General features: G+C 43.1%; 3 protein-coding genes and 1 long non-coding RNA gene across 6 annotated transcripts in view; 3 read left to right on the top strand and 1 right to left on the bottom strand.

The window, feature by feature from the left end:
- LOC309703515 (butyrophilin-like protein 2) overlaps window positions 1-25450 on the top strand; it is a 227160-nt gene that overhangs the window by 48420 nt on the left and 153290 nt on the right. The gene's annotated exons all lie outside the window — the stretch shown is intronic.
- ephb4b (eph receptor B4b) overlaps window positions 1-25450 on the bottom strand; it is a 230111-nt gene that overhangs the window by 124990 nt on the left and 79671 nt on the right. The gene's annotated exons all lie outside the window — the stretch shown is intronic.
- Window positions 12148-14619, top strand: LOC309703591 (macrophage mannose receptor 1-like). The gene is made up of 5 exons (XM_082528507.1): window positions 12148-12174; window positions 12350-12472; window positions 12661-13032; window positions 13193-13537; window positions 13835-14619. The coding sequence occupies exons 2-5, from the start codon at window positions 12403-12405 to the stop codon at window positions 14170-14172; spliced, it is 1125 nt and encodes a 374-aa protein (XP_082384633.1). The 5' UTR covers window positions 12148-12174; window positions 12350-12402; the 3' UTR covers window positions 14173-14619.
- Window positions 18981-25197, top strand: LOC309703707. The gene is made up of 2 exons (XR_014275965.1): window positions 18981-20278; window positions 20714-25197. It is a non-coding gene; the product is annotated as an uncharacterized lncRNA (long non-coding RNA).

The raw sequence follows: 25450 nt of genomic DNA, 5'->3' as shown, positions 1-25450 counted from the left end.
AACCATTGATGCCAAACTTAGCACTCGGAGCTGTAATTTAAATGATGGTTATTTAGGCAGCATGTAAAAAAACCCTCTTGATTGCATCCCAATCACTAATACCGAGGATTTCTCTTCCTGACATTCTGTTAGTTACATCAGCAATATTGCACACTCAAAAAGGTTTCACAATATGCATCATTCTTACAGTGTCAGGAAAATAATTTCACTCATCACAATCATCCTCGCTCTCTCCATCATCAATGTGATCTTCAGCCTGCAACGGGGGAAGCTGCAATTTGGGGAACTCGCTTTCCCTTGTGACCTTTACAATCTGTCACATTACACACAAAGTGACAGTCTGGGTGATCAAATACACATAGTGTAGCCGAATGTGTCCATCATGCTCAATCAAGCATTTTCCTCTTGGCTCCCAGGCAGCTCTTCTTGCAGCACGGGTTACCTAGGGCCTTGGCGTGGTGCTCTGCTGCTGATCTCCCATCCTGGTACATTGTTGCAGGTAGAGGGTAGACTGCCTACTACCTGGATGAGGTGCAGAGATTTATTCTGCCCCGTGTGTCTTATTAGATTGATTGATTCTGCTGGCCGCTCTTCTGCAAACAGCTTGCAGTAACTGGCATGGATCCAAGTAGCTTGTTCTTTAACCTTCACCGCCGTTTGTGTGGTCAGCAGGACTTGGAATGGGCCCAGCCACCGCTTTGCCTTCCAATGTTTTCTCCTGAAATCCTTCACCAGTATCCAGTCGCCTGGTCTAAATGGGTGCAGGGGTCCTTCTGCTGGTCTGGGCAGGGCTGCTTTCACTGCTCGATGTACCTGTGAGAGAGTCCTAAAGAAACTTTGACAGTACATAATCATTTCACTGTTGCACAACTCTGTGGACATGCCTGCCCATTTCAGGGGTTCTGTCCCCACTCTGGCAGGTCATCCATACAACACCTCATATGGGCTGAGGTGTGCTGGGGGTCTGGTCCGTGTCTGCACATACATCAGCACGCGGGGAAGTGCTTTTGGCCACGTGAGGCCAGTTTCTTCACAGCACTTCACCAGCTTGGACTTTAAGGAGCTGTTCATTCTCTCCACAGCACCTCCAGATTGTGGGTGATATGCACAGTGTGTTTGCAATTTGAAACCTAGTTGCTCGCTGATTTCCTTCAATGCCTGGGATCCTATGCCAGTCATCTATCGTTTACTGTCAGAAACCTTGGAGTAGTGCTGGATAGTTCCCTCAAATTAGACAAGCAAGTGGCTGCAGTGGTGAAAACCAGCTTCTACCAACTGCGCCAAATTTCTAAGGCAATGCCCTACTTACGACATAATGACCTTGAAAAGCTCATTCATGCTCTTGTAACTTCGAGATTGGACTACTGTAATTCTCTTTATTTAGGCCTCCAACTTTCCCTCATCCAATGCCTGCAACTAGTCCAGAATGCCGCAGCACGCCTTTTAAGACATGACCATATCACACCCACCCTCGCCAACCTTCATTGGCTTCCCGTCAAATACCGTATCATTTTTAAAATCCTTTTATACACTTTTAAAATTTTAAATAACCTGGCACCCAGTTACTTAATCGACCTCCTTGACCTATACATCCCCACGAGAGCACTCAGTGTGAAAAGATTCCATGATTATTGGGGGTGGGAGATCATGGTAAGCACAAAAGATTCCCCACACTCCCTTAACCCATGGTCTCTCCCAGAACCTTTAAATGGTGTCTGGACCCCTGGGGAAACATTTGCCCAAACACCTTGGAGAGAACACAGGAAAGAAAGGTAAGTAATCACATCTTACAATCACTTCTTTGCATCACTTTTATCACTAGATTAAAGTTCAGTTATAGAAATTAGAAATAAACTTTTTCCTGTTTATTTATTTCAGGCTGCTGTGAAACATGTTTGTGCTCTGATATAGTCATTAAAATAAGAAAAACCAACCATTAAAATGAGCTGGCTTTCAGTGCGTGGTCCTCTCTGCTGGAACAGAAGCTGATCATATCTAATGTTTGTTTCCTCAAAGCAGCACAGAGATGCTATTGGTTCATTTTGCATCACAAACAAATTATTGAGGTGCTGAAAGCAGGAACCGTCAAATCTGCACGACTCAGTCTTCTCACCTTCCATTCATTACATAAATGCAAAGGTCAAGTCTTTATTAGTGTTACATGAACTTTGTTCACATGAAATGGAAACTTTTTGCAGTGCAAACAGGAACACTTTGACTGACCGAGTCTAAACAGTCTCACTGATTCGGTGAGACAGTGAAGTGGTCTGAAGTATACGAAAAATCACATGTACAAATCATCAGATGTCTCTGGTCATTGTTAGAAACTGCTGCATATTAAAACAGTTTAAAAGCCTTCACATTATTTGGAATTGTGGGAACAGCAGGGTGATGAGTAGAGTGCATAACAGTTTTTCTTCCTTCTTTAGGGCTTTTTTAAAGGATTTTGGCTGTTAAGGAAAATGAACCAAGCATCGTTCACAAACTGAATTAAATGATAATAAAACAATCAGTTATGTGGGCGATGTTTGAAACACCACATTTGATACAGAAATGCTTTAAAATACTGTTTGTGAGCTAAACAGATGGGATAAAATGGCAATTTTCTTTTTTTTCTTTGCCTGACCCGTTTGATTCTTTAACCATCAGAATTGTTGTCTGAAGGCCAACAAAGATAATCAACACATCCAAGTGGATCATCACAGCCTTGCCATACTGGTCCATTGGATCAACCTTTGATGTTATTATTTATTTATTTTATTTAACTTTCAGTTGTTATAGACGGGACAGACATGGCCGGCGTATGAAATGACAATTCTTCAGTAGCATCACAAAAATCCTAAATAAAGGATTACAAATGCTTTTCAAAATGCAATGCTGAGCTGTACAGGAAGTCCAGAATAATATTTAAAGGGACAGCAGCAACAAACTTAACTATGCAAGAAGGAGGACATTATAAACAAGCTAAAGTCTTACCTGAAAAACTCTTTATGGCCTGTTTACTTTTCCATGCTTATCATGTTACCACGGCAACCTTAAATGTGTTATGGGGGATTTTGTGTGATAAACCATCACTAAGCACCCCAGGATTGTGAAGTAGAAAGAAAATTATCCATGGTGTTCAAAAGTTTTTACCATTAAATATCTGAAATGTGTGTGATGCATTTGTATTCAGCCCCCTGTGCTCTGCATAAGTCGGTCTTCTCAGACCAAACTAAACTTTTTGGCCTTCATGCAATTCTCTGTGCTTTGGTTTAGACCAGGTTTCTATTTATTGTCACCCGTTGGACCAAAATGCAGCTGCTCGTCTGCTGTCTGAGCATATTAACAGAGTTTGGACCTCTGTGCATGGCTTCCTGCTCCTTACAGGATCCAATCTAAAATTGTACTTTTTGTTTTTAAATCACTCAACGGCCGAGCCCCAGCTGACCTGTTTGAGCTCCTGCTTATTTATGCTTCAGGAAGAACCAGGAGGTGCAGTTTAAAACTAACCTTAACTATTCCACGGTCTAAACTTAAATCTCGTGGTAACAGAGTCATCTCTGTGGCAGTTCCCAGACTCTGGAACAGTCTGCCTCTAAATATTAGATCTGCACAAACGCTGGAACATTTTAAATCGTTTTTATGACTTTTAACACACATTGACCAAAACGTTTTGGTTTTAACAGCCTTAGTTGTTGTTGTTGTTGTTGATTTCATTTATTTGTTTTTCTATATTTTATGGCATCATTGTTGTGAAATTTATTTATTTTACTTTCATTCTACACTGTTAAGCACTTTGTGCAGGATGGAGTGTTAGTAGTTGAAAAACCTAACATTCTACAGGAACGTGAACACATCATCCCCACAGTGAGACATGGTGGTGGCAGCATTTCCACAGCAGGGATGATGGATGGAGTTAAATATTCTGAAAACAAACCTATTAGTGTCATGAACCTTCATGAACCTGTGGTTCACACGATAGCTGGACTGGCCATCGGGCATACCGGGCATTTTCCCGGTGGGCTGATGGTGATTTTTTGTTTTTTATGGGCCGATGTTTTGGTTTTTTTGTGTAACGGTATAAACAACGAAAGATGGTGCATTGGCCAGATGCTGGCACATGTGTACTACTAGCTAGCATGACGGAGTTTCTATACAGCTGGGTGGGTGCTATGATGTTACTGATAGTGAACTTTATTTTATTCATAAGGTTAGTAGAGTTTCCAACCGTGCCGTAAAAAACAGAATCGTCCCGTTTCATATTGAGCCGCAAAGGAACAGTTTGTCCCGGACTTCAGCTGGAATGGAAAAAGAGATAAGATAAGATAGAACTTTATTAATCCCTCGGGTGGGTTCCTCTGGGAAATTCGACTTCCAAAAAAAGCACAGCAACGACCGAAGTTACAGTTACAGAATTGTTATATACTTTTACACCCAGCACGCCCCTGCGGGCGGTTTATCCTTCAAGCTCGGGTCCTCTACCAGAGGCCTGGGAGCTTGAGGGTCCTGCGCAGTATCTTAGCTGTTCCCAGGACTGCGCTCTTCTGGACAGAGATCTCCGATGTTATTCCCGGGATCTGCTGGAGCCACTCGCCTAGCTTGGGAGTCACCGCACCTAGTGCTCCGATTACCATGGGGACCACCGTTACCTTCACCCTCCACATCCTCTCGAGCTCTTCTCTGAGCCCTTGGTATTTCTCCAGCTTCTCGTGTTCCTTCTTCCTGATATTGCTGTCATTCGGAACCGCTACATCGATCACTACGGCCGTCTTCTTCTGTTTGTCTACCACCACTATGTCCGGTTGGTTAGCCACCACCATTTTGTCCGTCTGTATCTGGAAGTCCCACAGGATCTTAGCTCGGTCATTCTCCACCACCCTTGGGGGCATCTCCCATTTTGACCTCGGGACTTCCAGATTATACTCGGCACAGATGTTCCTGTACACTATGCCGGCCACTTGGTTATGGCGTTCCATGTATGCCTTGCCTGCTAGCATCTTGCACCCTGTTGTTATGTGCTGGATTGTCTCTGGGGCATCTTTACACAGCCTGCACCTGGGGTCTTGCCTGGTGTGATAGACCCCAGCCTCTATGGATCTTGTGCTCAGAGCTTGTTCTTGTGCTGCCATGATTAGTGCCTCTGTGCTGTCTTTCAGTCCAGCTTTGTCCAGCCACTGGTAGGATTTCTGGATATCAGCCACCTCCTCTATCTGCCGGTGGTACATACCGTGCAGGGGCCTGTCCTTCCATGATGGTTCCTCGTCTCCCTCCTCTTTCTTGGGATTCTGCTGCCTGAGGTATTCACTGAGCACTCGGTCAGTTGGGGCCATCTTCCCAATGTATTCTTGGATGTTCGTTGTCTCATCCTGGACTGTGGTGCTGACACTCACCAGTCCCCGGCCCCCTTCCTTCCGCTTAGCGTACAGCCTCAGGGTGCTGGACTTGGGGTGAAACCCTCCATGCATGGTAAGGAGCTTTCTTGTCTTTATGTCAGTGGCTTCTATCTCCTCCTTTGGCCAGCCTATTATCCCAGCAGCGTACCTGATCACGGGCAGGGCGTACGTGTTGATGGCCCAGATCTTGTTCTTACCATTCAGCTGACTCCTCAGGACTTGCCTGACCCTCTGCAGGTACTTGGTGGTTGCAGCTTTTCGAGCGGCCTCTTCATGGTTCCCATTCGCCTGCGGGATCCCCAGGTACTTGTAACTGTCCTCTATGTCTGCAATGTTGCCTTCTGGTAGTTCAATCCCCTCAGTTCTGACTACCTTCCCTCTCTTTGTTACCATCCGACTACACTTCTCCAGTCCGAATGACATTCCAATGTCATTGCTGTATAGCCTGGTAGTGTGGATCAGTGAATCGATGTCTCGTTCACTCTTGGCATACAGCTTGATGTCATCCATGTACAGGAGGTGGCTGACAACTGCTTCGTTCCGTAGTCGGTATCCGTAGCCAGTCTTGTTAATGATCTCACTGAGGGGGTTCAGGCCTATGCAGAACAGCAGTGGGGACAGAGCATCTCCTTGGTAGATCCCGCACTTGATGGTGACTTGTGCTATGGGCTTGGAGTTGGCCTCTAGTGTTGTACGCCACATCCCCATTGAGTTCCTGATGAAGGCTCTTAGGGTCCCATTGATCTTGTACAATTCTAGGCATTCCAGTATCCAGCTGTGGGGCATTGAGTCATAGGCCTTCTTGTAATCAATTCAGGCAGTGCACAGGTTGGTCAGTCTGGTCTTGCAGTCTCGGCTGATTGTTCTGTCTACCAGTAGCTGGTGTTTTGCGCCTCTGGTATTCTTGCCAATTCCTTTCTGTGTCCCACTCATGTATTGACCCATGTGCCTGTTCATCTTAGCCGATATGATGCCTGACAGGAGCTTCCATGTAGTACTGAGGCAGGTTATTGGTCGGTAGTTGGAGGGGACCGGTCCCTTCTTGGGGTCCTTGGGGATCAGGACCGTCCAACCTTCGGTTAGCCATTCCGGGTGTCTCTCGTTAACTAGCAGCTGGTTCATTTGTGCTGCCAGACGCTCGTGGAGTGCAGTCAGCTTCTTTAGCCAGTAGGCGTCAACCATGTCGGGCCCTGGTGCTGTCCAACTCTTCATACTGGAGACCCTTTCTTGGATATCTGCCACTGTGATGGTTACTGGACCCTGTTCAGGGAGGTCGCTGTGGTCTGCTCTCAGATCCACTAGCCACTGAGCATTGCCGTTATGGGTTGCATCCTTCTCCCATATGCTCTTCCAGTATTGCTCCGTCTCCAGCCTTGGTGTTGCTGTTCTCTTATTGTTCCCTTGCCACTGAGAGTACACCTTTGCTGGTTCTGTGGAGAACAGCTGGTTTATTCTCCTGCCTTCTATCTCTCTGGTGTACCTCCTCAAGCGGCTGGCCAAGGCTATGAGTCTTTGCTTGGCAGTTTCCAAGGCCTCAGGTATGGACAGCTTGCTGTACTTCTTATGCACCTTCTTTGTCGCACCTTTCTGCAACTCTGTTAGTTGGCTAAACCTCCCTCCGTGCTACTTTGATCTTGCCCTCTAGCCTCCTCCTCCATGGAGGGTACTCCCCTTGTGGCTGTTCAACTTGTAGCCAAGCATCTCACTGATCACTGCTGCCGTATTGTAGATCAGCTTGTTAGTGTCGGTAATCGTGATTGTAGGTATCGTCCGTAGTGCTGCATTAACATCATCTAGCAAACCTTCTGAGGGTACTTGTGTACATGTGGGGCGATCGTGGCTCAAGAGTTGGGAGTTCGCCTCGTAATCGGAAGGTTGCCGGTTCGAGCCCCGGCTTGGACAGTCTCGGTCGTTGTGTCCTTGGGCAAGACACTTCACCCGTTGCCTACTGGTGGTGGGCAGAGGGCCCGGTGGCGCCAGTGTCCGGCAGCCTCACCTCTGTCAGTGCGCCCCAGGGTGGCTGTGGCTACAATGTAGCTTGCCATCACCAGTGTGTGAATGGGTGGATGACTGGATATGTAAAGCGCTTTGGGGTCCTTGGGGACTAGTAAAGCGCTATATAAATACAGGCCATTTACCATTTTACTTCACGTAATCTTGGTAACCGACTACGGGGGATACAGGTTTCAAGCTTGGCCATGATCCTATCTTTCAGGTCAGTTCCTCTCGCACTCAACGATCCTTCTCCTATCGCACTTGGGGCTATGTACCCAATCTCGGGTGGGGGTGATGATATCTCCCCCCTGACCTGGCGTCCTGACTCCTCCTTGCCGTAGCATTTGTGTTGTACCTCGTCAATCTCTAGCTGTGAGAGCAGTCCCTTCTTTCGAATGTTGGAACACTGAGCTACTAGTTGTTTCGCCGTCATTGTGGATGTTGGATATCGAAGAATCCATAGGTCCCGCGTCCTATTCATGTAGCCCCTTCCGCCGGGGTTACTTGCGTAGTAGCATTCCAACAATGCCCTGTTTTCGTCTCTTGCCCACCGATGCCTTCTTGTTCCAGTAGCCCACTTTTCGTCAGGGTGCCCTGGTTCCTCAACACCTGACGCGGACCTTGTTGATCCGGGCGACATCCGAGCCGGCATGCCTTCATATTTATCTGTCTCGCTCATGTCTGCGGTAGGCTTGCTTAGCATAGGGGGTCTAGCCTTAGGACCCTTACTGGATACAGACGCCCCAGGCAGGAATCGAACTTGCGATCCTCTGTTCCAAAGGCGTGCAGTCTAACCACTACGCTATCCAGCTGCTGTCGTGGTTCGTTTGAGCCCGGGTCACAGACGCCGTCCGCCGGGATAAACTTCATCAACGTTTGTTGGCTGGCGAGAAGCAGCGTGTGAATCAGAGACGAAGGATGTGAGCCGACACCTCGGACATAAACACACCAACACAGAAGTATATATATATATATGTATATATATATATATATATATATGTATATATATATATATATATATATATATATATATATATATATATATATATATATATATATATACACACACACATACATATACACACACACACACACACACACACATACATATATATATATATATATATATATATATATATATATATATATATATATACATATATATATATATATATACACACACACACACACACACACACATATATAAATACAGAGACAATATAAATAAAATATACGAAGGGGATAAATAGAATAAATAGGAATAAAAAATAAAAATACAAGTGAATTGCACATTTCAAGTATTGAGTCTATTGCACTGTTGACTATTTACAAAAAGTATTGCACAAGGTATTGTACAGTGAGGTGAAGAGGCACTACAGCTTAGTTGTTCCCCCCTCCTTTGTCCTCCTGTTTCCCCTCCCTCTCCCCTCCAGAGAGGAGTTAAACAGTTTGATGGCGTGTGGGACAAAGGAGTTTTTAAGTCTGTTAGTTCTTGTCTTGGGGAGAAGCAACCTGTCACTGAACAGACTCTTCTGATTGTTTATGGCCGTGTGCAGAGGATGCCCAGCATTGTTCATAATGTCCATCAGTTTCTTTAATGTCCTTTTCTCTGCCACTGTCACCAGAGTGTCCAGCTTCATGCCGACCACAGAGCTAGCCCTCCTGATCAGTTTCTCCAGCCTGGATGAGTCCTTCTTTGCTGTGCTGCTCCCCCAGCACACCACAGCATAGAAAAGTACTCCAGCAACCACCGACTGGTAAAACATCCTCAGGAGCTTCCTGCAGATGTTAAAAGACCTCAGCCTCCTGAGGAAGTACAGTCGGCTTTGGGCTTTTTTATACAGGTGCTCTGTGTTGCATGACCAGTCCAGTTTATTGTCCACCCACAGCCCGAGGTACTTGTACTTGTTGACCACCTCCACCTCCTCCCCCTCTATCTGAACCGGCAGTGGACCTTCTCTGGACCTCCCGAAGTCCACAACCAGTTCCTTAGTCTTTGAGGTGTTGAGTTGCAGGTGGTTTGTGTGACTCCATGCGACAAAGTTCCTCACCAGACTTCTGTACTCCTCTTCCTGATCATCCCAGATACACCCCATGATGGTCGTGTCATCTGCAAACTTCTGAATATGGCATAATTCAGAGTTGTAGCAGAAGTGCAGACACAAAGCTGCAGTTATTCTGTCGTTATGCTGCACAGCTGCCTCTTCTTCTCTCATTCTCCCCCCTGCCTCTCCTGTTGCTACTTCAATCATGAAACTGATCAATGATCAGCTGATCGGCTCTCTTGTTTGTTTATCGCCCACTTTGCGCCAGAAAGAGGAAACCAGTGGATGTCGCATTAAACAACAGCAGCACGTTTAAGCTTGATCAGCTATTGTTAGAATTTATTTAATATTAATTTCTAGTATCAGCTGATGTTTGCTGGAGCCACAGCTGTAAAGCTGCTGGTCATGATGTCGGTTTGAATATGTGGTGAGAGGGAAACATGAAGATGAAACCAGGAGATGTCCTTACTGAATCATCAGAGCTGAACAGGTGATGGAGAAACAGGTTTACCTTTTAGGTGACATGAATGAGTTGAAGTTCTGAACTGTTTCTGAGAGACTAATAACACCAGGATCCTTTTCTAAGTAGCTGACAGCTGGTAACTGTGCAGGGGCGGGTCTAGCAAAGTTTTGCCAGGGGGTCGATAGGGCATTAACAGGGAGAGGGGGGCACAAAGAAATACTTTTGTTTCTTATTCTCATTTACAATGTCTAGCTTTTATTAAATAATTATCTGAATCTTACAACCAAAGTTTTTATCTGATGTAAAATGTATAGAAATCCATTATAGTACATAGTAACTATTAAGTCTAATAGATAACCCAGTAATATCAGTACCTATAGAACGTTTTCCTTTGGGAAGGAACCATCTGTGCAGTCTGCAATTCTGTTGAAGAAAGATGTTGAATCAATTTAATTGTAGAAAAATAATTGATTTCTGTAGAGTTGTTTTACATGTGCATTAAATCAAAGTCAAATGTGTCGATTAAGCATCATGAGGTGGAGGGGGGGGGGGGGGGGGGGGTTCCCTAATATTTTTGCTGGAAGTTGGCAGCCCTATCAGTTGGGTTGTTTAATATTTCTGCTAAGTACTCTTTAAAATACCAGAATAGGGAGGATGGCGTAGGTTTAACTTTATTAGTGTCATGATTCAGCTGTGTGCAGGCTGGATGAGGACCCAATCGCAAACTCACAGAGGCAGGAATGAACTCAAAATTCACAGCTTTATTGCTGGAGAGCAGAACCATACAAATTAAACCAGGAAACTATAACATAACACACAGAGAAACACACGGCCATGGATGAGGGAGAACGCAACACCGAATTGAGGGAGACACAGACATAAATACACAGAGGGTTAACGAGGGAAGTGGGAGCACACGGGGAACACAGCTGACACAGATAATCATAACAAGACAGGGCAGGAGTGAACGCAACATGACGCATACTGACAAGAGACTGTCAAAGTAAAACAGGAAGTACACGGAGGTTCAGACAGGAGGAGAGAGAGCACGGGGAGAACACAGACATAACAGGCTGGGGAAAACATGGAATAAAACACAAGGAGAGACGAGGGCTCACAGATACACAGGGGCACACAGGAGGTAACCAAATAAGGAACATCTTAACTAAATAACCAAGGAACCAAGGCATAAATAGGGAACAAAATACAAAACAGACAAAACTAAGAATACTGGGCCAACATGGCCCAGGACCATGACAATTAGACTGATCAGTTTTGCTGAACTATGAAATATTTTGGGTGCAGTGTCATTTTTGCATACAGGTATAACAGAATAGCTCTAGTGTTTGTTTGTTTTTAAAACAAGAGTACGAACTTACACAAAATGCAACAAAAACAGTTTTAAAAACAGTTTTATTGATTATCAAAATAGACTATAGACTATATCAGCAGATATCCAAATTTATGATCTCAGTATCGGACATAAAAAAGTGAAATCCTGACATCTCTAAAACTGACCTCACAGCCCACTGTTCCTTCAGTGGTGCTATAGTTTCAGTCATTGTACAAGTGCACTGTTTATAAGTTTGGGGAAACCAGCAGTCAGCCCAGACTGAAGAAGTCACTTGGATGAGTTACGAAACCTTTCTCCCATTTATCTTCAGACAGAAAGGCCCACAAACAAACAACAACTAAAAGCCGCTGCATTAATAACCTGGCTGTGCACTAAAAAGGAGGAAACCCAGCACCCCAGTGATATCCATTGTTCACGACTCAGGGTGATCATTTGGCACACCCTGGACATGTCACCAGACTCTGTTAGCAGGGCTAACACATAGACAGAGACAACCATTCGTGTTCACATTCACATCTGTCTGCAATATAGATTTCCCAACTAACCAGTACACCCAGTAACATAAAGTAAGAAGGAAAAGGTTGATAATTTACATATTCCTTCAGAATTTACTGGAGAAACTGGTGTTTAAAACCTGAGATATAAAAGAGAGTCATAGACTGTCTCTCACCTGCACCACAAACTGTAGGAAGTTATATTTACATATTATTATCACACTTCCTCATTTATCTTGAGGGACAGTCCACAGTGAGACAGTTCCTGTTATTTTTCCATAACTTAATGTAAACAAGTCCTTTCAAAACTCATATCTACACTGTGTCTTTGTGTCAGGGCGAAATCTGTATCTTAATATTGAAATGCTGAGTACAAAGAGAGAGTGTGTTAGTACAGATGGTTATTTACTGCACAGCTGTCTGCATGAACACCAGAGAAGAACCAGATGTAAGTTTCAAACCTGCAGGCTCATTTCATGTGTACAGAGGTGCTGTGTGGACCACATTTGAACTGTTGCTTTTTTCTTCTTGGACAATTTTAAACAGATGATCATTTATTAAGAACAATCATATATTTCTTACAGCAGTGTGTGACAAACTAGATATCTGTGTTTAATATAAAGTGCTGCGTGTCCATCAAACACTGAAGAGCTGCTGGATTCATTGTTTCCTCCAAATGACAGAAAAGTCATTTTCATGTGACAGAGCGACGATGCAGTGGAGTCTGTTTCTGCTTCTTCTGATGGGTGAGTGATCATTTTACCAGGGCTCCTGATTGTTTCCACCTCAAATCCTTTAGTTTGATCAGGACTCATTAAACAAATGAACTCTTACTGAGACAATCAAGGATTGACCTGTAAACTGGACAGTTTGATGGGAACATGAGTTTCCTGCTTGTATCAGCAGATATTCAACAGTATTTCTTCTGTTTCAGGTCAGTGTGTCTTCATCACATGTCAGCTGTATGAGTACCACTTTATTAAAGAAGAGATGAGCTGGGATGAAGCACGGGCATACTGCAGAGAGAAGTACACAGACCTGGCCAACGTGTTTGACCTGACAGACATGAGAAGACTTCAAGACTCTGCACAGAGTCAAACAGAAGCCTGGATTGGACTGTACAGCGAGCCAGGAGACAACAGGAGGTGGCACTGGTCTCTGCCGGGGGAGGAATACACTGAAAATAAGAGCGGTTGGGCAGCTGGAGAGCCAAATGATAAGAAATACCCTGAGAACTGTGTGAGGACAGTAGACAAGTGGGTAGATGTTCCATGTACTAACATGCATCAGTTCATCTGCTATGATGGTGAGAATTTGTGGACAGTAATATGATGAAATAATATTTAATAATGTTATAATGTAGTTTATAATCTGAGTTATATCACATGTTCCTGAAAGAGACAGTTTGAAGAATGAAACAAATTAGCTGATAAAGATGTTTTTGTGTTTTTCTGTTGACTCGACAGAAACGATGAAAGACAATAAAACCTTTCATTTGATTAAGACGTCTGTGACCTGGACTCAGGCTCAGAGCTACTGCAGACAGCATCACACTGACCTGACCAGTGGACTCGATCAGATATACAGTGAAGAGTTTAAGAAGCTGCAGAAGTCTACAGCCTCGTGGATCGGCCTGTTCAGAGACAGCTGGAGGTGGTCAGATGGGAGTAACTTCTCTTTCAGATACTGGGACATGGACTCATTTAATGATGGACTAAACAAAAGGACATGTGCTACGACTCTGTTAGGGAGATCAGGAAGATGGAGCTCTGCTGGATGTGACCAAAGAAAGCCTTTCTTCTGCTATGATGGTGAGTTTACACAGATTTATCTCAGCTGTTTGTCCAACAGATGAACTGCTGGAGTCTCTGAGAGGATTTAGGTCAGTATGTTTCTTCAGCCACTTATTTCTGCATGTATGTTGAACTTCTGTCAGAGGTGAAGATGTTTAGCTGATGGTTGGAACAGAGATTTCTCTGTAGAGCGACTGATTCATCTGAAGAATCACTGAAATGTTTTCTTTTGTTCTTCTAGTGAAACTGGACCAAATATCCCGATATTTTAACTCCAGATTTAACTGACTGATGTTGTCTCTGATTTTGTGGCAGATAAACTGATCCTGATCAGCCAAAACAAAACCTGGGAGGAAGCCTTGAATTACTGCAGACAGACACATCATGACCTGGTTTCAATCAGCAACCCTCATCAGCAGCGATGGGTCCAGGAAAGAGCCAAAAAAGCCTCGACTCCTTTCGTGTGGCTGGGACTGCAGTACTCCTGCACTCTGGATTTATGGTTCTGGGTCAATGACAACCTAGTGTGCTATGAGAGGTGGGCTTCAGGGGGAAGTGAAGACTGTGGCATGTCTGCAGCCATGACCACAGGAGGGCAGTGGGTCAGACAGAGGAAAAATGAGAGATTTAATTTTATTTGTATAAAACACTAAAGTTTAAACCTAAAGTCACTTCTTAGCTGCACATGTAGATTTTCTGGGGTGAACTCTGTGTTTCTGCTCAGTGTTTACAGTCTCTGGGTTTGAAAATGACCAACAGATTTTTACCTGCAGCTTAGAGATTTGCAGAGAGCAGTCTGTGTTTCATGTCCTCTCCTTTACCAGAGTCAGGAGCATCTTGGTTTCTTCCTTCATTGTTGCTGGATTGGTTCATTATTAAACTGTAGCAGGATGTTTGTTGTATTTAGTTCAGATAAGGTGAAGGTTTTAATGTTTCTGCTTCATGTGCTGTAAATCTTTGTCTCACACCATTGTATCCTCAGCTTGAATTACAAAGCCTGTCACTAAAAGCAGGTAAAACCATGTTTGTGTCATGACTCCATATGAGCTCTATAATCTGATCATGTGTTCATGAAGACAAATAAACCTTCATTTAACCAAGTCTGTCACTGTTACAGCTTTCACATTAGCTAATGCAAACAGCTCCTCTTAATGATAAGACCAGTTAAGAGCAAAGTCAACATGATGCATTTTTACAGCTGGTTCCAAGCCAGTAAAAGCAAATGTGCATCCAACACATGCAATACCACAACTACCTGGATTCACAAGTACAAACCACATACATCATAGTATGTTATATTAACTTCAGCTAATGCTTTCCATGTGGCATTAATGTAATGATGAAATGTATCTTCTGTGTTTAGCACAGGGGGCGTGTCCAAATGAAGCCTGTGTTGAGGCCCAAAGAGACCCATAGACCAAAGACAAATGAGGCCTTGTTTCTTTGAAATGATGTCACTGCCTCATTATGTGATTTGAGCTGTTGAAAAGACAAAGATCTAGATCGGAGGTGATTTTAGGAACTTCACAAGCGTGCATGGCCGTTGGAGGCAGATTATGGAGCCACCAAAAAGGCAAAAAACATCAGTAGTTTGGAAAATTTTGACGTGCTGATGCCCGGTAATAACATAAATCTTAAATCAGTCTGATAGAGCTTTGTTAGTTAGGAGTGTGTATGTGACATCGGACCTCATATGAGTGCTCTGCAATTGATACATCGTTATGTTTACATGTCACTCGCACTGCGCAAAGTCACGTCGGAGTAACATCTTTTAAAAGTTCATTTTGGACTTCCAATTTTGGTCCACTAAAGGTTTATTTTGTAACACCGGTCAACATTTTCTTTTAATGTCTGTGTTGGTGTCCTTAGGACCTCTGTATGTGGGCTCCTGGGCTAAGACAAAAGTGAGCAGCTGCTCAGTGGATGTGGAGCAGAAATGTCTCCAGCTTCTCACAGACAGTTTGTAAAACATGAACATCCACAAAGACTGTTGAGGAGATAGTCCAGTTCATACACACTGGCACAAACTTAGAGTCACCGATCACAACCACAGTCACTTCCTCTCAGAAGCATTTCACAATAAAACAGGAAACTTGTAAAAATGAACCATACATAATGTAAATGCTCGTTTAAACTTGTTAAACACACTGTACTCCTTTTAAAAGGCATTTAAAAATTTGTTTGAATATTTTAAACATTATTATTTTACAGTTTATGGTTTCAATGTTTTTAGTATTTCAATACATTTAAATCAATCACGTTTTTAACCTGGTTACAAACAAATAAGGTGATTAATTGAAATTTATTGTGCTATTCTTATATGGTGTATTGTCTGTCTCTGTTACTGTTTGTTTATATTGGATCACTGTAACCACAAATAATTTCCCCTGAGGATCAATAAAGTATTCTGATTCTAAATAAACAAGTTAAATAAAAACAGGTACACACACTGAAAAAATCAATAGGCTAACACATAGCACATCGTGTGTGTTTATAAATAATCTGTATTCTCATGTGTCATACTGATATTTGTAAAAAAAAAAAATTACTTATTAATCATTTAAATTTCCTGCACCTTTCATAGACGTCCAATTAACGTCCAAAAAATTACCCAGTTCGAAGTCCAAATGTTGAATGTCATGTTGGCGTCCAGGTTGGGTAATGGTTGGATGGCGTATAAATGTCCACACCTGGTCATTAAAGGATGGACTCAATATAGACATGATGTGGGCATGGATGACTGCAGGCACAGGGAGCACAAGGTTAACACAGGTTGACAAAAGCAAAACATAAAGGCCGATGTTCCACCATGAGGAAGCTGATTTTCTCTCTGATTGGGCGTCTTCAATGTGGACAATCCCCAGTCTTTGAATCAGAAGCGAATGCACCATTAACAGTGTGTTTGGACCACTGTCCCAATCTTCACAGTTAGATGCTTTCCATGTGGCAGTGCATGGTGTGTCTGTTTCTTAAGATGTGATTTTCTCATGCTGTCCACCTGCTGTAGATAGATTATTAGGCCTGCTGCTTCTTCCTTTGTTCTCCACTGGTTTGGAAGGACAACTTTTTTAAGGACACACTGCACAGCAAACTGAGAAATGCCAGGTTTTCAGCCAATGGCTCTTTGCGGATCAACATGTCGGAGAAAGATGCTTTTCTATTGCTGTCAGGCTGCGTTACCTTTAGCACTGTTCGTAGATACGACTAAAGAAAAGACAACAAACAATGTGTTTTTGTGACAGACTGCTTTTTGTGCCTTCTTTATGTTTGAATGGTTCATAGGTCAAAGTTCAATGGCTTAGCAAAAACATTCCTATGAAAATGGTCAAGCACAAGGTAGAGTTGGATGTCTCGAGACCGGTCTTGGTCTCGAGACCACTTTTACGTGGTCTTGGTCTTGTCTTGGTCTCACTGTCTCGGTCTTGCTTTCTCAGATCAGTGTTGCCAACTCCTCAGTAAGGAAAATCGCTATTGGCTGTCCTAAAAGTCGCTAGAAGTCGCTAAATGACGGCATCGCCTAATTTGCATAATTGGTCATGCTTGTAAACTACGCTGTAGGAGAGAGAAATAAGTGAGTAAAAAACATCCTAAATGCATTTGGGAATTTATATTTACAACTAAAAGTTACATTTCTTTTAGCAGTTATTGTTTTAATATCATATCATCCCACCCTCCTCCTTTATCCGGGCTTGGGACCGGAAAAAGTGACCCAAAATAGGCACTCTGGCGGAGTTACTTTTTTTTCTTCCTTTTTAAAGTAGTTTTAAACCACACAAGACTAAGGGTAAAAGAAGAACATTTTAACCATAATGTTGTTAACAAACTACATTAGCAATCTAAATGGACCAAAAACAGACAGTAGAAATAAACAGTGGCAATGCGAAAAAATGATGGGGACTAGTCTGGTCCTAATTCAGGCTGATTGGGTTTTTTTTCAGACATCCAGGCTGTGCTGGCTCACAGAAGCAGTGGGTCATCCTCATTTTTGTCAAGATTCTCTACAGTTCAGCAACTGTAGCATTTGACTTAAATGAGTACGCAGCTGATGTGCCAAAAAGCTGCAAAACATTGTCAGGCAGCTGGTGCTCATAGCAAGCCTCACCAGACAGCTTCAGTCCATATCGGATGTACAGGATGGAGTTAAGGCTCTGCAAGAACATCCGATTTCTAAGTTTGCTTTTTACCACACTCATCTGGCTGAATACTCTCTCAACTTCAGCATTTGAGTGTGGCAAGGACAACACAGACACAGCAGCCATGGCAAGTTTTTGAAATGGGTTGATATCAGCTGCATCCCTGTACTTCCAAATCTCACCCCAGAAGTTCATTGTGTTTTTTGTCTCATTCCATTTACTAAGATGGATGGTACGCCATTGGTGGGCAAACTTATCTATTGCTTCAAGGGAGAAGCCAAGGAGATTAGCAATTTTTTCCATTTCTCCAGGGCTCTTGTTGTGCTTTAGAGTTTCCTCCACATTGAAAACTGACATGTACTGCAATGCTTCAATATTGTTCGGCAGTCTCACCCTCAACTCATTAGTAAGGGATATGGTAAAGGCTACACACTGCTTTCTGACATTTTTTTCATCCTCAGGCGCAAGGTGCAACTCAGCTGCTTTCGACTCAAAAAGGTAACCAAGGTATGGTTTGGAACTGATGTATCCCTCTATTGGCTCTTTGAGTACATCAACATTTGCCAGTGGATTCAGCACCCTGCTGCTCACAGACTTGATCAGGCTAACCAAGCTGTAAAGTAGTTTAAGAGGATCTACATGTTCTCCTTCAAAAGCCTTGAAGGTGGTCTGTACCTCTCCCAGCGCTGACTTCAGAAAAGTCATGTACTAGATATTTTGAGGGACATTGTACATGGAGTATAAAACTTCAGCCATGTAGCAGTGTTCACTGGACTTGGTGACTGCAAAATGCAGCCTAAGCTCGTCCCACTGGTCCAAAATGCGTGAAACCACAGGTTCAATGGAGAGCCAACGTGTGGCACACACCTTGGTTATCTGTAAAGGTTTCTCCCCACAGTTGATAGTCTCATAAATGGCCTTCTAGGCCTCCCTGCGCTTTGGAGACACTGAAAACCGTTTATAAGTCTCTCGTACCAAGTACTCCACACTACCGGGTATGGTGTCATTGAAAGCATGACTTACAGCAAGCTGCAGAGAGTGGCATACACAGTGAAAAAGAACAAGATCTTTGAGGCCATACTCCTCCTTCAGCACTTTATGGACCCCATTGTTAATCCCTGTCATCACAGATGCATTGTCGGTTCCTATCCCCAAGAGTTTGTCTTTTGTAAGACAACACTTCTCAAGGAAACCCACAACAACACGAGCTATAGATCTGGCATCTCCTCCCTCCAACTCAACAAGCCCTAGAAAAGTGGACACAATTGTCTGCTTGGTGTTGTCAGGGTTCGAATTTGAGGAAGAGACAAACGACTGCATGGTCTCAGTAGACGTCAGAATAGTGATTTTTATTATACATATGTACATATGGGGAAGATGAGCATCACAAGCCTTTTAGAGCCGATCTCCCCCGAACAAGCATCTCACAAGGCTTTTATTACAATGATGACGTCAAGTCCCATGATAAGTATCAGTCAGTTCTCAGAACTCAGGAGGTTCCCCTCACTCCACAAGTTCTCCTTATAAGGCCTCCAGATGTTTCCACTCAGCCCAGCACTCAGAGAAAACCAGTGTGTGTTGTGTGTATATCTATTCGTGTCTATTGTGAAAGTATATCTATCAGAAAACTGTCCTCAGACAACCCTCCTATTCTTACTAAGGGTGTGTGTACACATTCATGTGTTATATAAGAGCGTGCATGTACTTTCAAGGCCTGTGTACGTGCAGAACTGAACATAGAACCAAGGCAGGGTCCAGCAGGCCCCACAGGCTTCTGAGTGATTACAGAACTGTGAAACAGCTTTAAGCAAATAACATGAATAGTACAGAACAACAATAGACTGATTAGAGTACTGATAATCTGTGTAAATTAATGTTAACATAGATATGGTTCAAAGATTATTCTGTCAACTGGTTCAACAATGGTAAATGATTAATGATTGATACTTCCGATTATAACTGTGATCATAAGAATACAAAATAAAATATCTCCTGGTCACATTCCTCCTCTTTGGGCTGGCTTGCCAGCCCAACTCACACCAGGATTTATTTCCAAACCAAACAAACACGTTATGACACTTATCAATCCCAACGCCTCCGTTGTTTTCCAATTTTCCCACAACCCAGCTGTTCTTTTAGCCTCGGACTCGAGTTTCAGCCTGACACGCTTCAGGCCCCTTTACCACCTCCTCTTGGAGTGAAGAAACGCCCTCGGATTCTTCTTTCTTCGTCTTCCGGGGTTAGACCACCCTTCAGTCGCTACACAGATCTGTGTGTTTGTTGTCCGTTGTCACCGCCGTGTCCCCCTTTTTGCCAAAAGCCTCTCGAACCACGTTGGTCTCTGGTGTTCCTAGTTTTCGCCAACCCCTTCCTGGTTATCGCTGTGGTTATGGGATCCATCTTATCAAGGAGCCCCAAGGCCATGACACTTGACCCCAGTTGCTGTGAAGGGTCCCCATATCTCCGTGTCCCCGTCTGGTGTCTGTTCCCTTCTCTGCAAGAGACAGAAAGCCAACACCTCTCCTGCGCTGGCTCTCCTAACCTAATGTCGTTGACTTTGTTTATTCCAATCCTATGCCATGCTTATGTGTGTAAGCGTGCATGCATTTAACCCTCTGCACGTGAAGTCAATAGCTCCAATATATCAATCCGATCCGTTGTCGGATGAAGCTTTTGACCTTCACAGACTAAGTGCCAGCTCCTTATAAGCACATTTGCAATGTGTGTATACAAATGAACAACAGACCTCAAACAAATTGGGCATTCTTAATTCTAACTTGAGTGTAGTACTCAGTTTCTGATCATCCAATTATGCTTCTCACTCGTTCCCTAAATTGTCTAGAAACCTTTAATTTTGCCATACCTAAATTATTAAAACACAGACCAAATGATAGACCCCCTATATAGCTTTTACCTTTATGAGCACACTTCAATAATGAGCAACAACCTGCAATCTGTACCAAAAAATCTTCATGGTCCCACCTGCAATTAAAGATCAGATGCATTTTATACCTGTTTTAATTCCTCCTTATATAGAACCTCCTCAGTTTCGGGTTAGTAGCGATTAGTCTCAATTAATCGTTCTAGTTGTATTTTGCAATTCAGCTAAAAAGCAAACCTGTTAAAGTAAACAGCTTATTTACAACCACCTGCAAATCATAAGAGTAATAAAAGATTCAGCACAACAGACAAGTATCATGTTCAGGATTTCTCCAATCATTAAATCACTATCATTGCCACAATTTGCTTTATTCACCCTTTGGGCAATGTTATTCCAAGAGAGAGAGCCCCTAATGGCCAGTTAGTGGGCTCTAGGTCAAACTGTCCCCAAATTTGTTATTTGTTATTATTACTTGTTTTCATGTCACTTGTCTGTTTTCTACTGCACCCTTCTCACCAAAGCAAAGCAAACATTAGCAGCACATTGACCGTAGTCAGCCATCCTCATTCCATAGGTGCTATAAAAACATTTCCTGTAAAAGAATCACAGTTTTCAAGACAGGGTGTGTCTCCCCCAACACTCTCACCAGAATACAGTGTAATAGCATCCCCAACTCCTAACCCATAAACACCGTTTCTTCACACATCCGCCCAGAAATCCTGTAATAGAAAAACATTAAAAACTGTAACCCTGTAGGGAAAAAAAATGTAAATGGTAACGCTGCGCAGTTACCTCTGTAAACAACACCAGACACAAAAATGGCATTTAAAGGTTCACTCATCCTCGAATATTTTGTCATCCTTCTACTCCTGTAAAAAGAAACACACATAAATTCATCCACCCTTTTATCCTATCTAGGTGGAGGTGGTTAACCTTGAGTCATGGTCAAGTCTTGTCATCTTTTACCAGTCAGTCCGTTTGTTTTTGTTTCCAGTCTTTCATCCATTCATCCATTCTTTGCTGATAGTGAAACCTGTCGTCGCATTTAGTTTCCACACTCAGCAAAATGACGTCATCTCAAAAAGAAAACAAGAACTTGAGTTTGGATTACCTCGCTGAATCCTTTTTTAGACAGGGACTCTCGTTTCTAATTGTCCCCACAAGTGTTTCCTCCAGAACCCATTTCAATGCGGAGAAACTCACTTACAACAATTTTCTCGCCGACGTGTAATGCTTGTAATTTCCGATATGCAGATCTGCTTAAAGAAAAGATTCACAAACAAAAATCAGTAAATATAAAACAAAATAAAATGAAAAATAACAAAAACAAAATGCAGACGCCCGGGTCTTAGGACTTGTCACTGAATATTCTTCCCATCAATAAAAATACCAACCTAAACCTACACAGAGTCAAATCAACACCACCTCAACCTTTTCATATTCCTAAACCTATATGTTTTGCGTTCGTGAAACAAAATTGAACCATTAAGTAAGTTGAGCTCTTGAAATGTTTTAATTCTCTTAATTCTGCCAGTTTATTTCAACACTTATTCAATGACTTTTATTCAACTGCTACTTGGTCACTCGACTTTTACCTGTTCAAATTGCCTAGGGTTCAACAAAGTCTAGATCCCCGTTATCATAAAACTTGAACGGTGTACGATGATTTACTTACAGTAATTTAGAATCATCACTCAACCTAGCTCTACTACTGGCACTGCGTGACTTTTTCTCACACTGGAAACCAGAATTTAGTACAGAACTTTAATGCCTCAGGCAATCGCGTTCAAGGGCTGCCCCCCCTTCTCTTCTTCTTTGTCCGTGTGTTCCTCCTTTATTAAATCTCCATCACAATGACGTGGCGCTCTGAAATAAAACTCACACTGTTAATTCCTCGTTTTCACTCTGCACCACTGCTCAGAGTGTTTTCTTTTCTTTTTAGTGTACAGTAAACAATTGAGTCGAGGCCTTAAGCCCCAGATATCTCGCACAGGCATCATTTTCATAACCAAACCGCTCCGGACTCTGCTCCCCAGACCACACAAATGCCCTCTGGGCTTATTATTATAGCAAATTCTGTATTTGACGTTGTCGTGTGCAGCATTGAGCCTTTGTCAGTAAAGCATTCTTCATTGCAGCAGCTGGAGCATTGTGTGTCACTTCTTAGTAAATTAAATCAACATTTTGATTTTAGTGCATGGGTATGTATCAGTTTTCACTCCCTCAACGAGTGCATAAGTGTTCATGTGTGTGTTTCTCTTCATTCTAAGTCGGCGCATGCAGAAGTGTGTGTTCGCGTGTTGGTGTATGTTTGTGTTCATCACCTTCCTGTTCTGTAGTTTAGGTAAACCCGCGGCCTGACGCATGCCCTAGGGTCCTCCCCTCCTCTTTGGGTCTGTTTTCATCCGTTGTTGCAGCTGCCTGCATCTTCTCCTTGTACCTTGACCCTTTTGCTTCTGTATGGTCTTTCAGGGTTTACTCCTGCTGTTGGAGCTTTGCGTCAAGTCTGACGACCTCCAGCTCCAGCAAGCTTCCGCCTGATTACAAGTCCTGTACGTGAAGCTCCACATCTGACTGATGAGTTCCATTAGCAGCCAGCTCCTCCGGAGCCATGCTCAGTTTCTGTTCTGATGCCTTGAGCTCTTACTGAGGGCAAACACCTCAGAGTCTTTTCCTTCCACGTCAGATTGGAGTCTGTTTATGTTGTCCTTACTCTGCTCCACGGCCTTCTGCAGCTCTTCCGTTCGGCTCTTCTCAGAGGTCAGCATTCTTTTGCTCACCCTCCCTTTTCCTCCGGGCTTAATGCGCGTCTCGTCACAGCTCTGTCAGCTGACGCAGCCTGGGAATTTCCCCCGTGTAGTGAAACGGGCGTTAGGTTTTAGTGCTCTCCGTCTCTGCTGCATGAGATCGCTCTTTTGCAGCACTGTTGACATCCTCAAGTTGTTGTTGTGAGTTCAGCTGCTGTGGCCTTCAGGGGTCAAAGGGTCAAAAATGGTCGCGGAGAGGGCAACGATGGTAGAGGGGAGGGTAGGAGTCCAGGTCAGCTTCGGCTTTCAGAAAAAACAAAAACAAAACAAAACAGGCGAACAGGAAAATGATGTTGTGTTGGCTGTGCTGTGTTGGCTGTGTTATCCCGAGAGGGGAGAAACAACGAGATCTCGTCTCCCCCCTTTTTTTTTTTTTTTTTTTCTCACCATATAATCAACTCATAACCCCTCAAGTTGACAGGACAACACAGGTACGTGTTAAAATTCTTAAGATCCTGTTTAGAAACCTAAAAAGGAATTTCCTACCATTCAGTAGTCATTTGTCTTAAACAATCAACAAAAACATGTCCCAAGTCGACCCTTTTAACCACTAAATTTGTCGTGTCCTCCCTTAATCATCAGACCAGTGTCTTTGTCTTTTGACGTTACGTTGTTGTCCTGCAACCCAAAGCGTTTATTTGTCAGTAATGTATAAACTATATCATTTAAAAACAGGTGTATGTTAAGTGTCGCTACTTTAACCTTGCATGTACGTGCACATGTATGTAAGCTGTTTCTTCATTGCATGTATGGGTGCGTCTGTATATGGGTTAATTTAACTTTTTCTCAAACGAGGCATTTCTCTAACACGCACATGTGTCTGTTCCTCACCCTTCTCATATCTTTCTCTGGTTGTGTGTGGTTTTATTTGTTTCAGTGATTTACCAGGAACATCTCTTCCTTTTCCCCATGTCTTCCGCCAGAGGTTAACACTGGTGAGATTCAGGGACACAGCACCCAGAGCAGTTCAGCGAGAAAAACCTGCCTCAAACTACATTCTCTCTTTTTTGTTTTTCCGGGAGGGGTGAGGACAACTCTGGTGTCCAGCCGTGAATTTTAGCCAAAGCTTGGCCTGTCTTCTGCTGCCGTACTCAGGCTTCCAGGTTAAGAAAAAACACCTGTATGAAGACACTAAACATACATTTAGTATTTGTATAAACATAACTGCCTAAATCATTGAACTCTTGAGGAGGGTGTATTTCAGAATCAGAATCAAAATCAAAAACTTTATTGTCATTGTCATGAGACCGACGACATTAAGAATGGTCCCCGATCATTGCATCATCCCTAGCAATATCAAAATATAAACAAAACAATAAAATTCAATAAATAAAATAGATAGAATACTTAACATACTAAGTATTCCCACAGTCATGCTTCAGACCGTGCATAGATTAACACAAGAGTGACATGGTGGACATTTTTGTAGTATTCAGATGTGTTATTGCAGTTGGATAACAGCTGTGTTTGAGTCTATTAGTCCTTGCTCTGATTGCCCTGTACCGTCTGCCTTAGGGCAACAGTTCGAACAGGGAGTGGCCAGGATGTGAGGTGTCTTTTATGATGTTTTGGGCCTTTTAAAACAGTGGGCGTTGTTTGACTCTTTACTAACTTTAAACCCCACCATAACAATTTCTCACTGACAAACTTCTATGCATCCATTTAAACATGCGAAGCCAGCACAAAATCACACACATACCCCTACAGCAAAGCTTTAACATAACCACAATGCAACTCCTCCCTTAAACGGGAGAAATCACCCTGAATCAACCAACTCTATATAAAACGTCAAACAAAGATAAACCACAAACATTTCTACACTTCTGTGTCTTCCACGCAGCACAATAGGCAGAAAAACACCGATTACTCACAGTCTACAACAAAAGAAAAACCTGCTCTTTTCACAACTCTCACAGCTAAAGTCAAAACTCTTACCCAGTGCCTCTGAAATAATAAAAAATCACCAAATACTCGGTTACTCTTTTCACTCGCTCCCTCTCACTCCCTTCTTCCTCATACAGCATACACGCTCGCTCCCGCGGACCCGCTCGGCCCCGCGGGCTCACTCGGCCCCCACCTTTTTTCTCACACAGAGACAGAGAGAGAGACC

Source organism: Aulonocara stuartgranti (assembly GCF_965226115.1).
Source record: "Aulonocara stuartgranti genome assembly, chromosome: 3".
Taxonomy (NCBI): Eukaryota; Metazoa; Chordata; class Actinopteri; order Cichliformes; family Cichlidae; genus Aulonocara; species Aulonocara stuartgranti.
The sequence above is the reverse complement of the archived record's forward strand: the minus strand, read 5'-3'. Positions and strand labels throughout refer to the sequence as shown.

Coding starts and splice junctions, on each gene's coding strand:
- LOC309703591 (XM_082528507.1), top strand. CDS start 12,403: ATGACAGAAAAGTCATTTTCATGTGACAGAGCGACGATGCAGTGGAGT. Junction 13,033..13,192: donor TCAGTTCATCTGCTATGATG/GTGAGAATTTGT, acceptor TTGACTCGACAG/AAACGATGAAAGACAATAAA. Junction 13,538..13,834: donor GCCTTTCTTCTGCTATGATG/GTGAGTTTACAC, acceptor ATTTTGTGGCAG/ATAAACTGATCCTGATCAGC.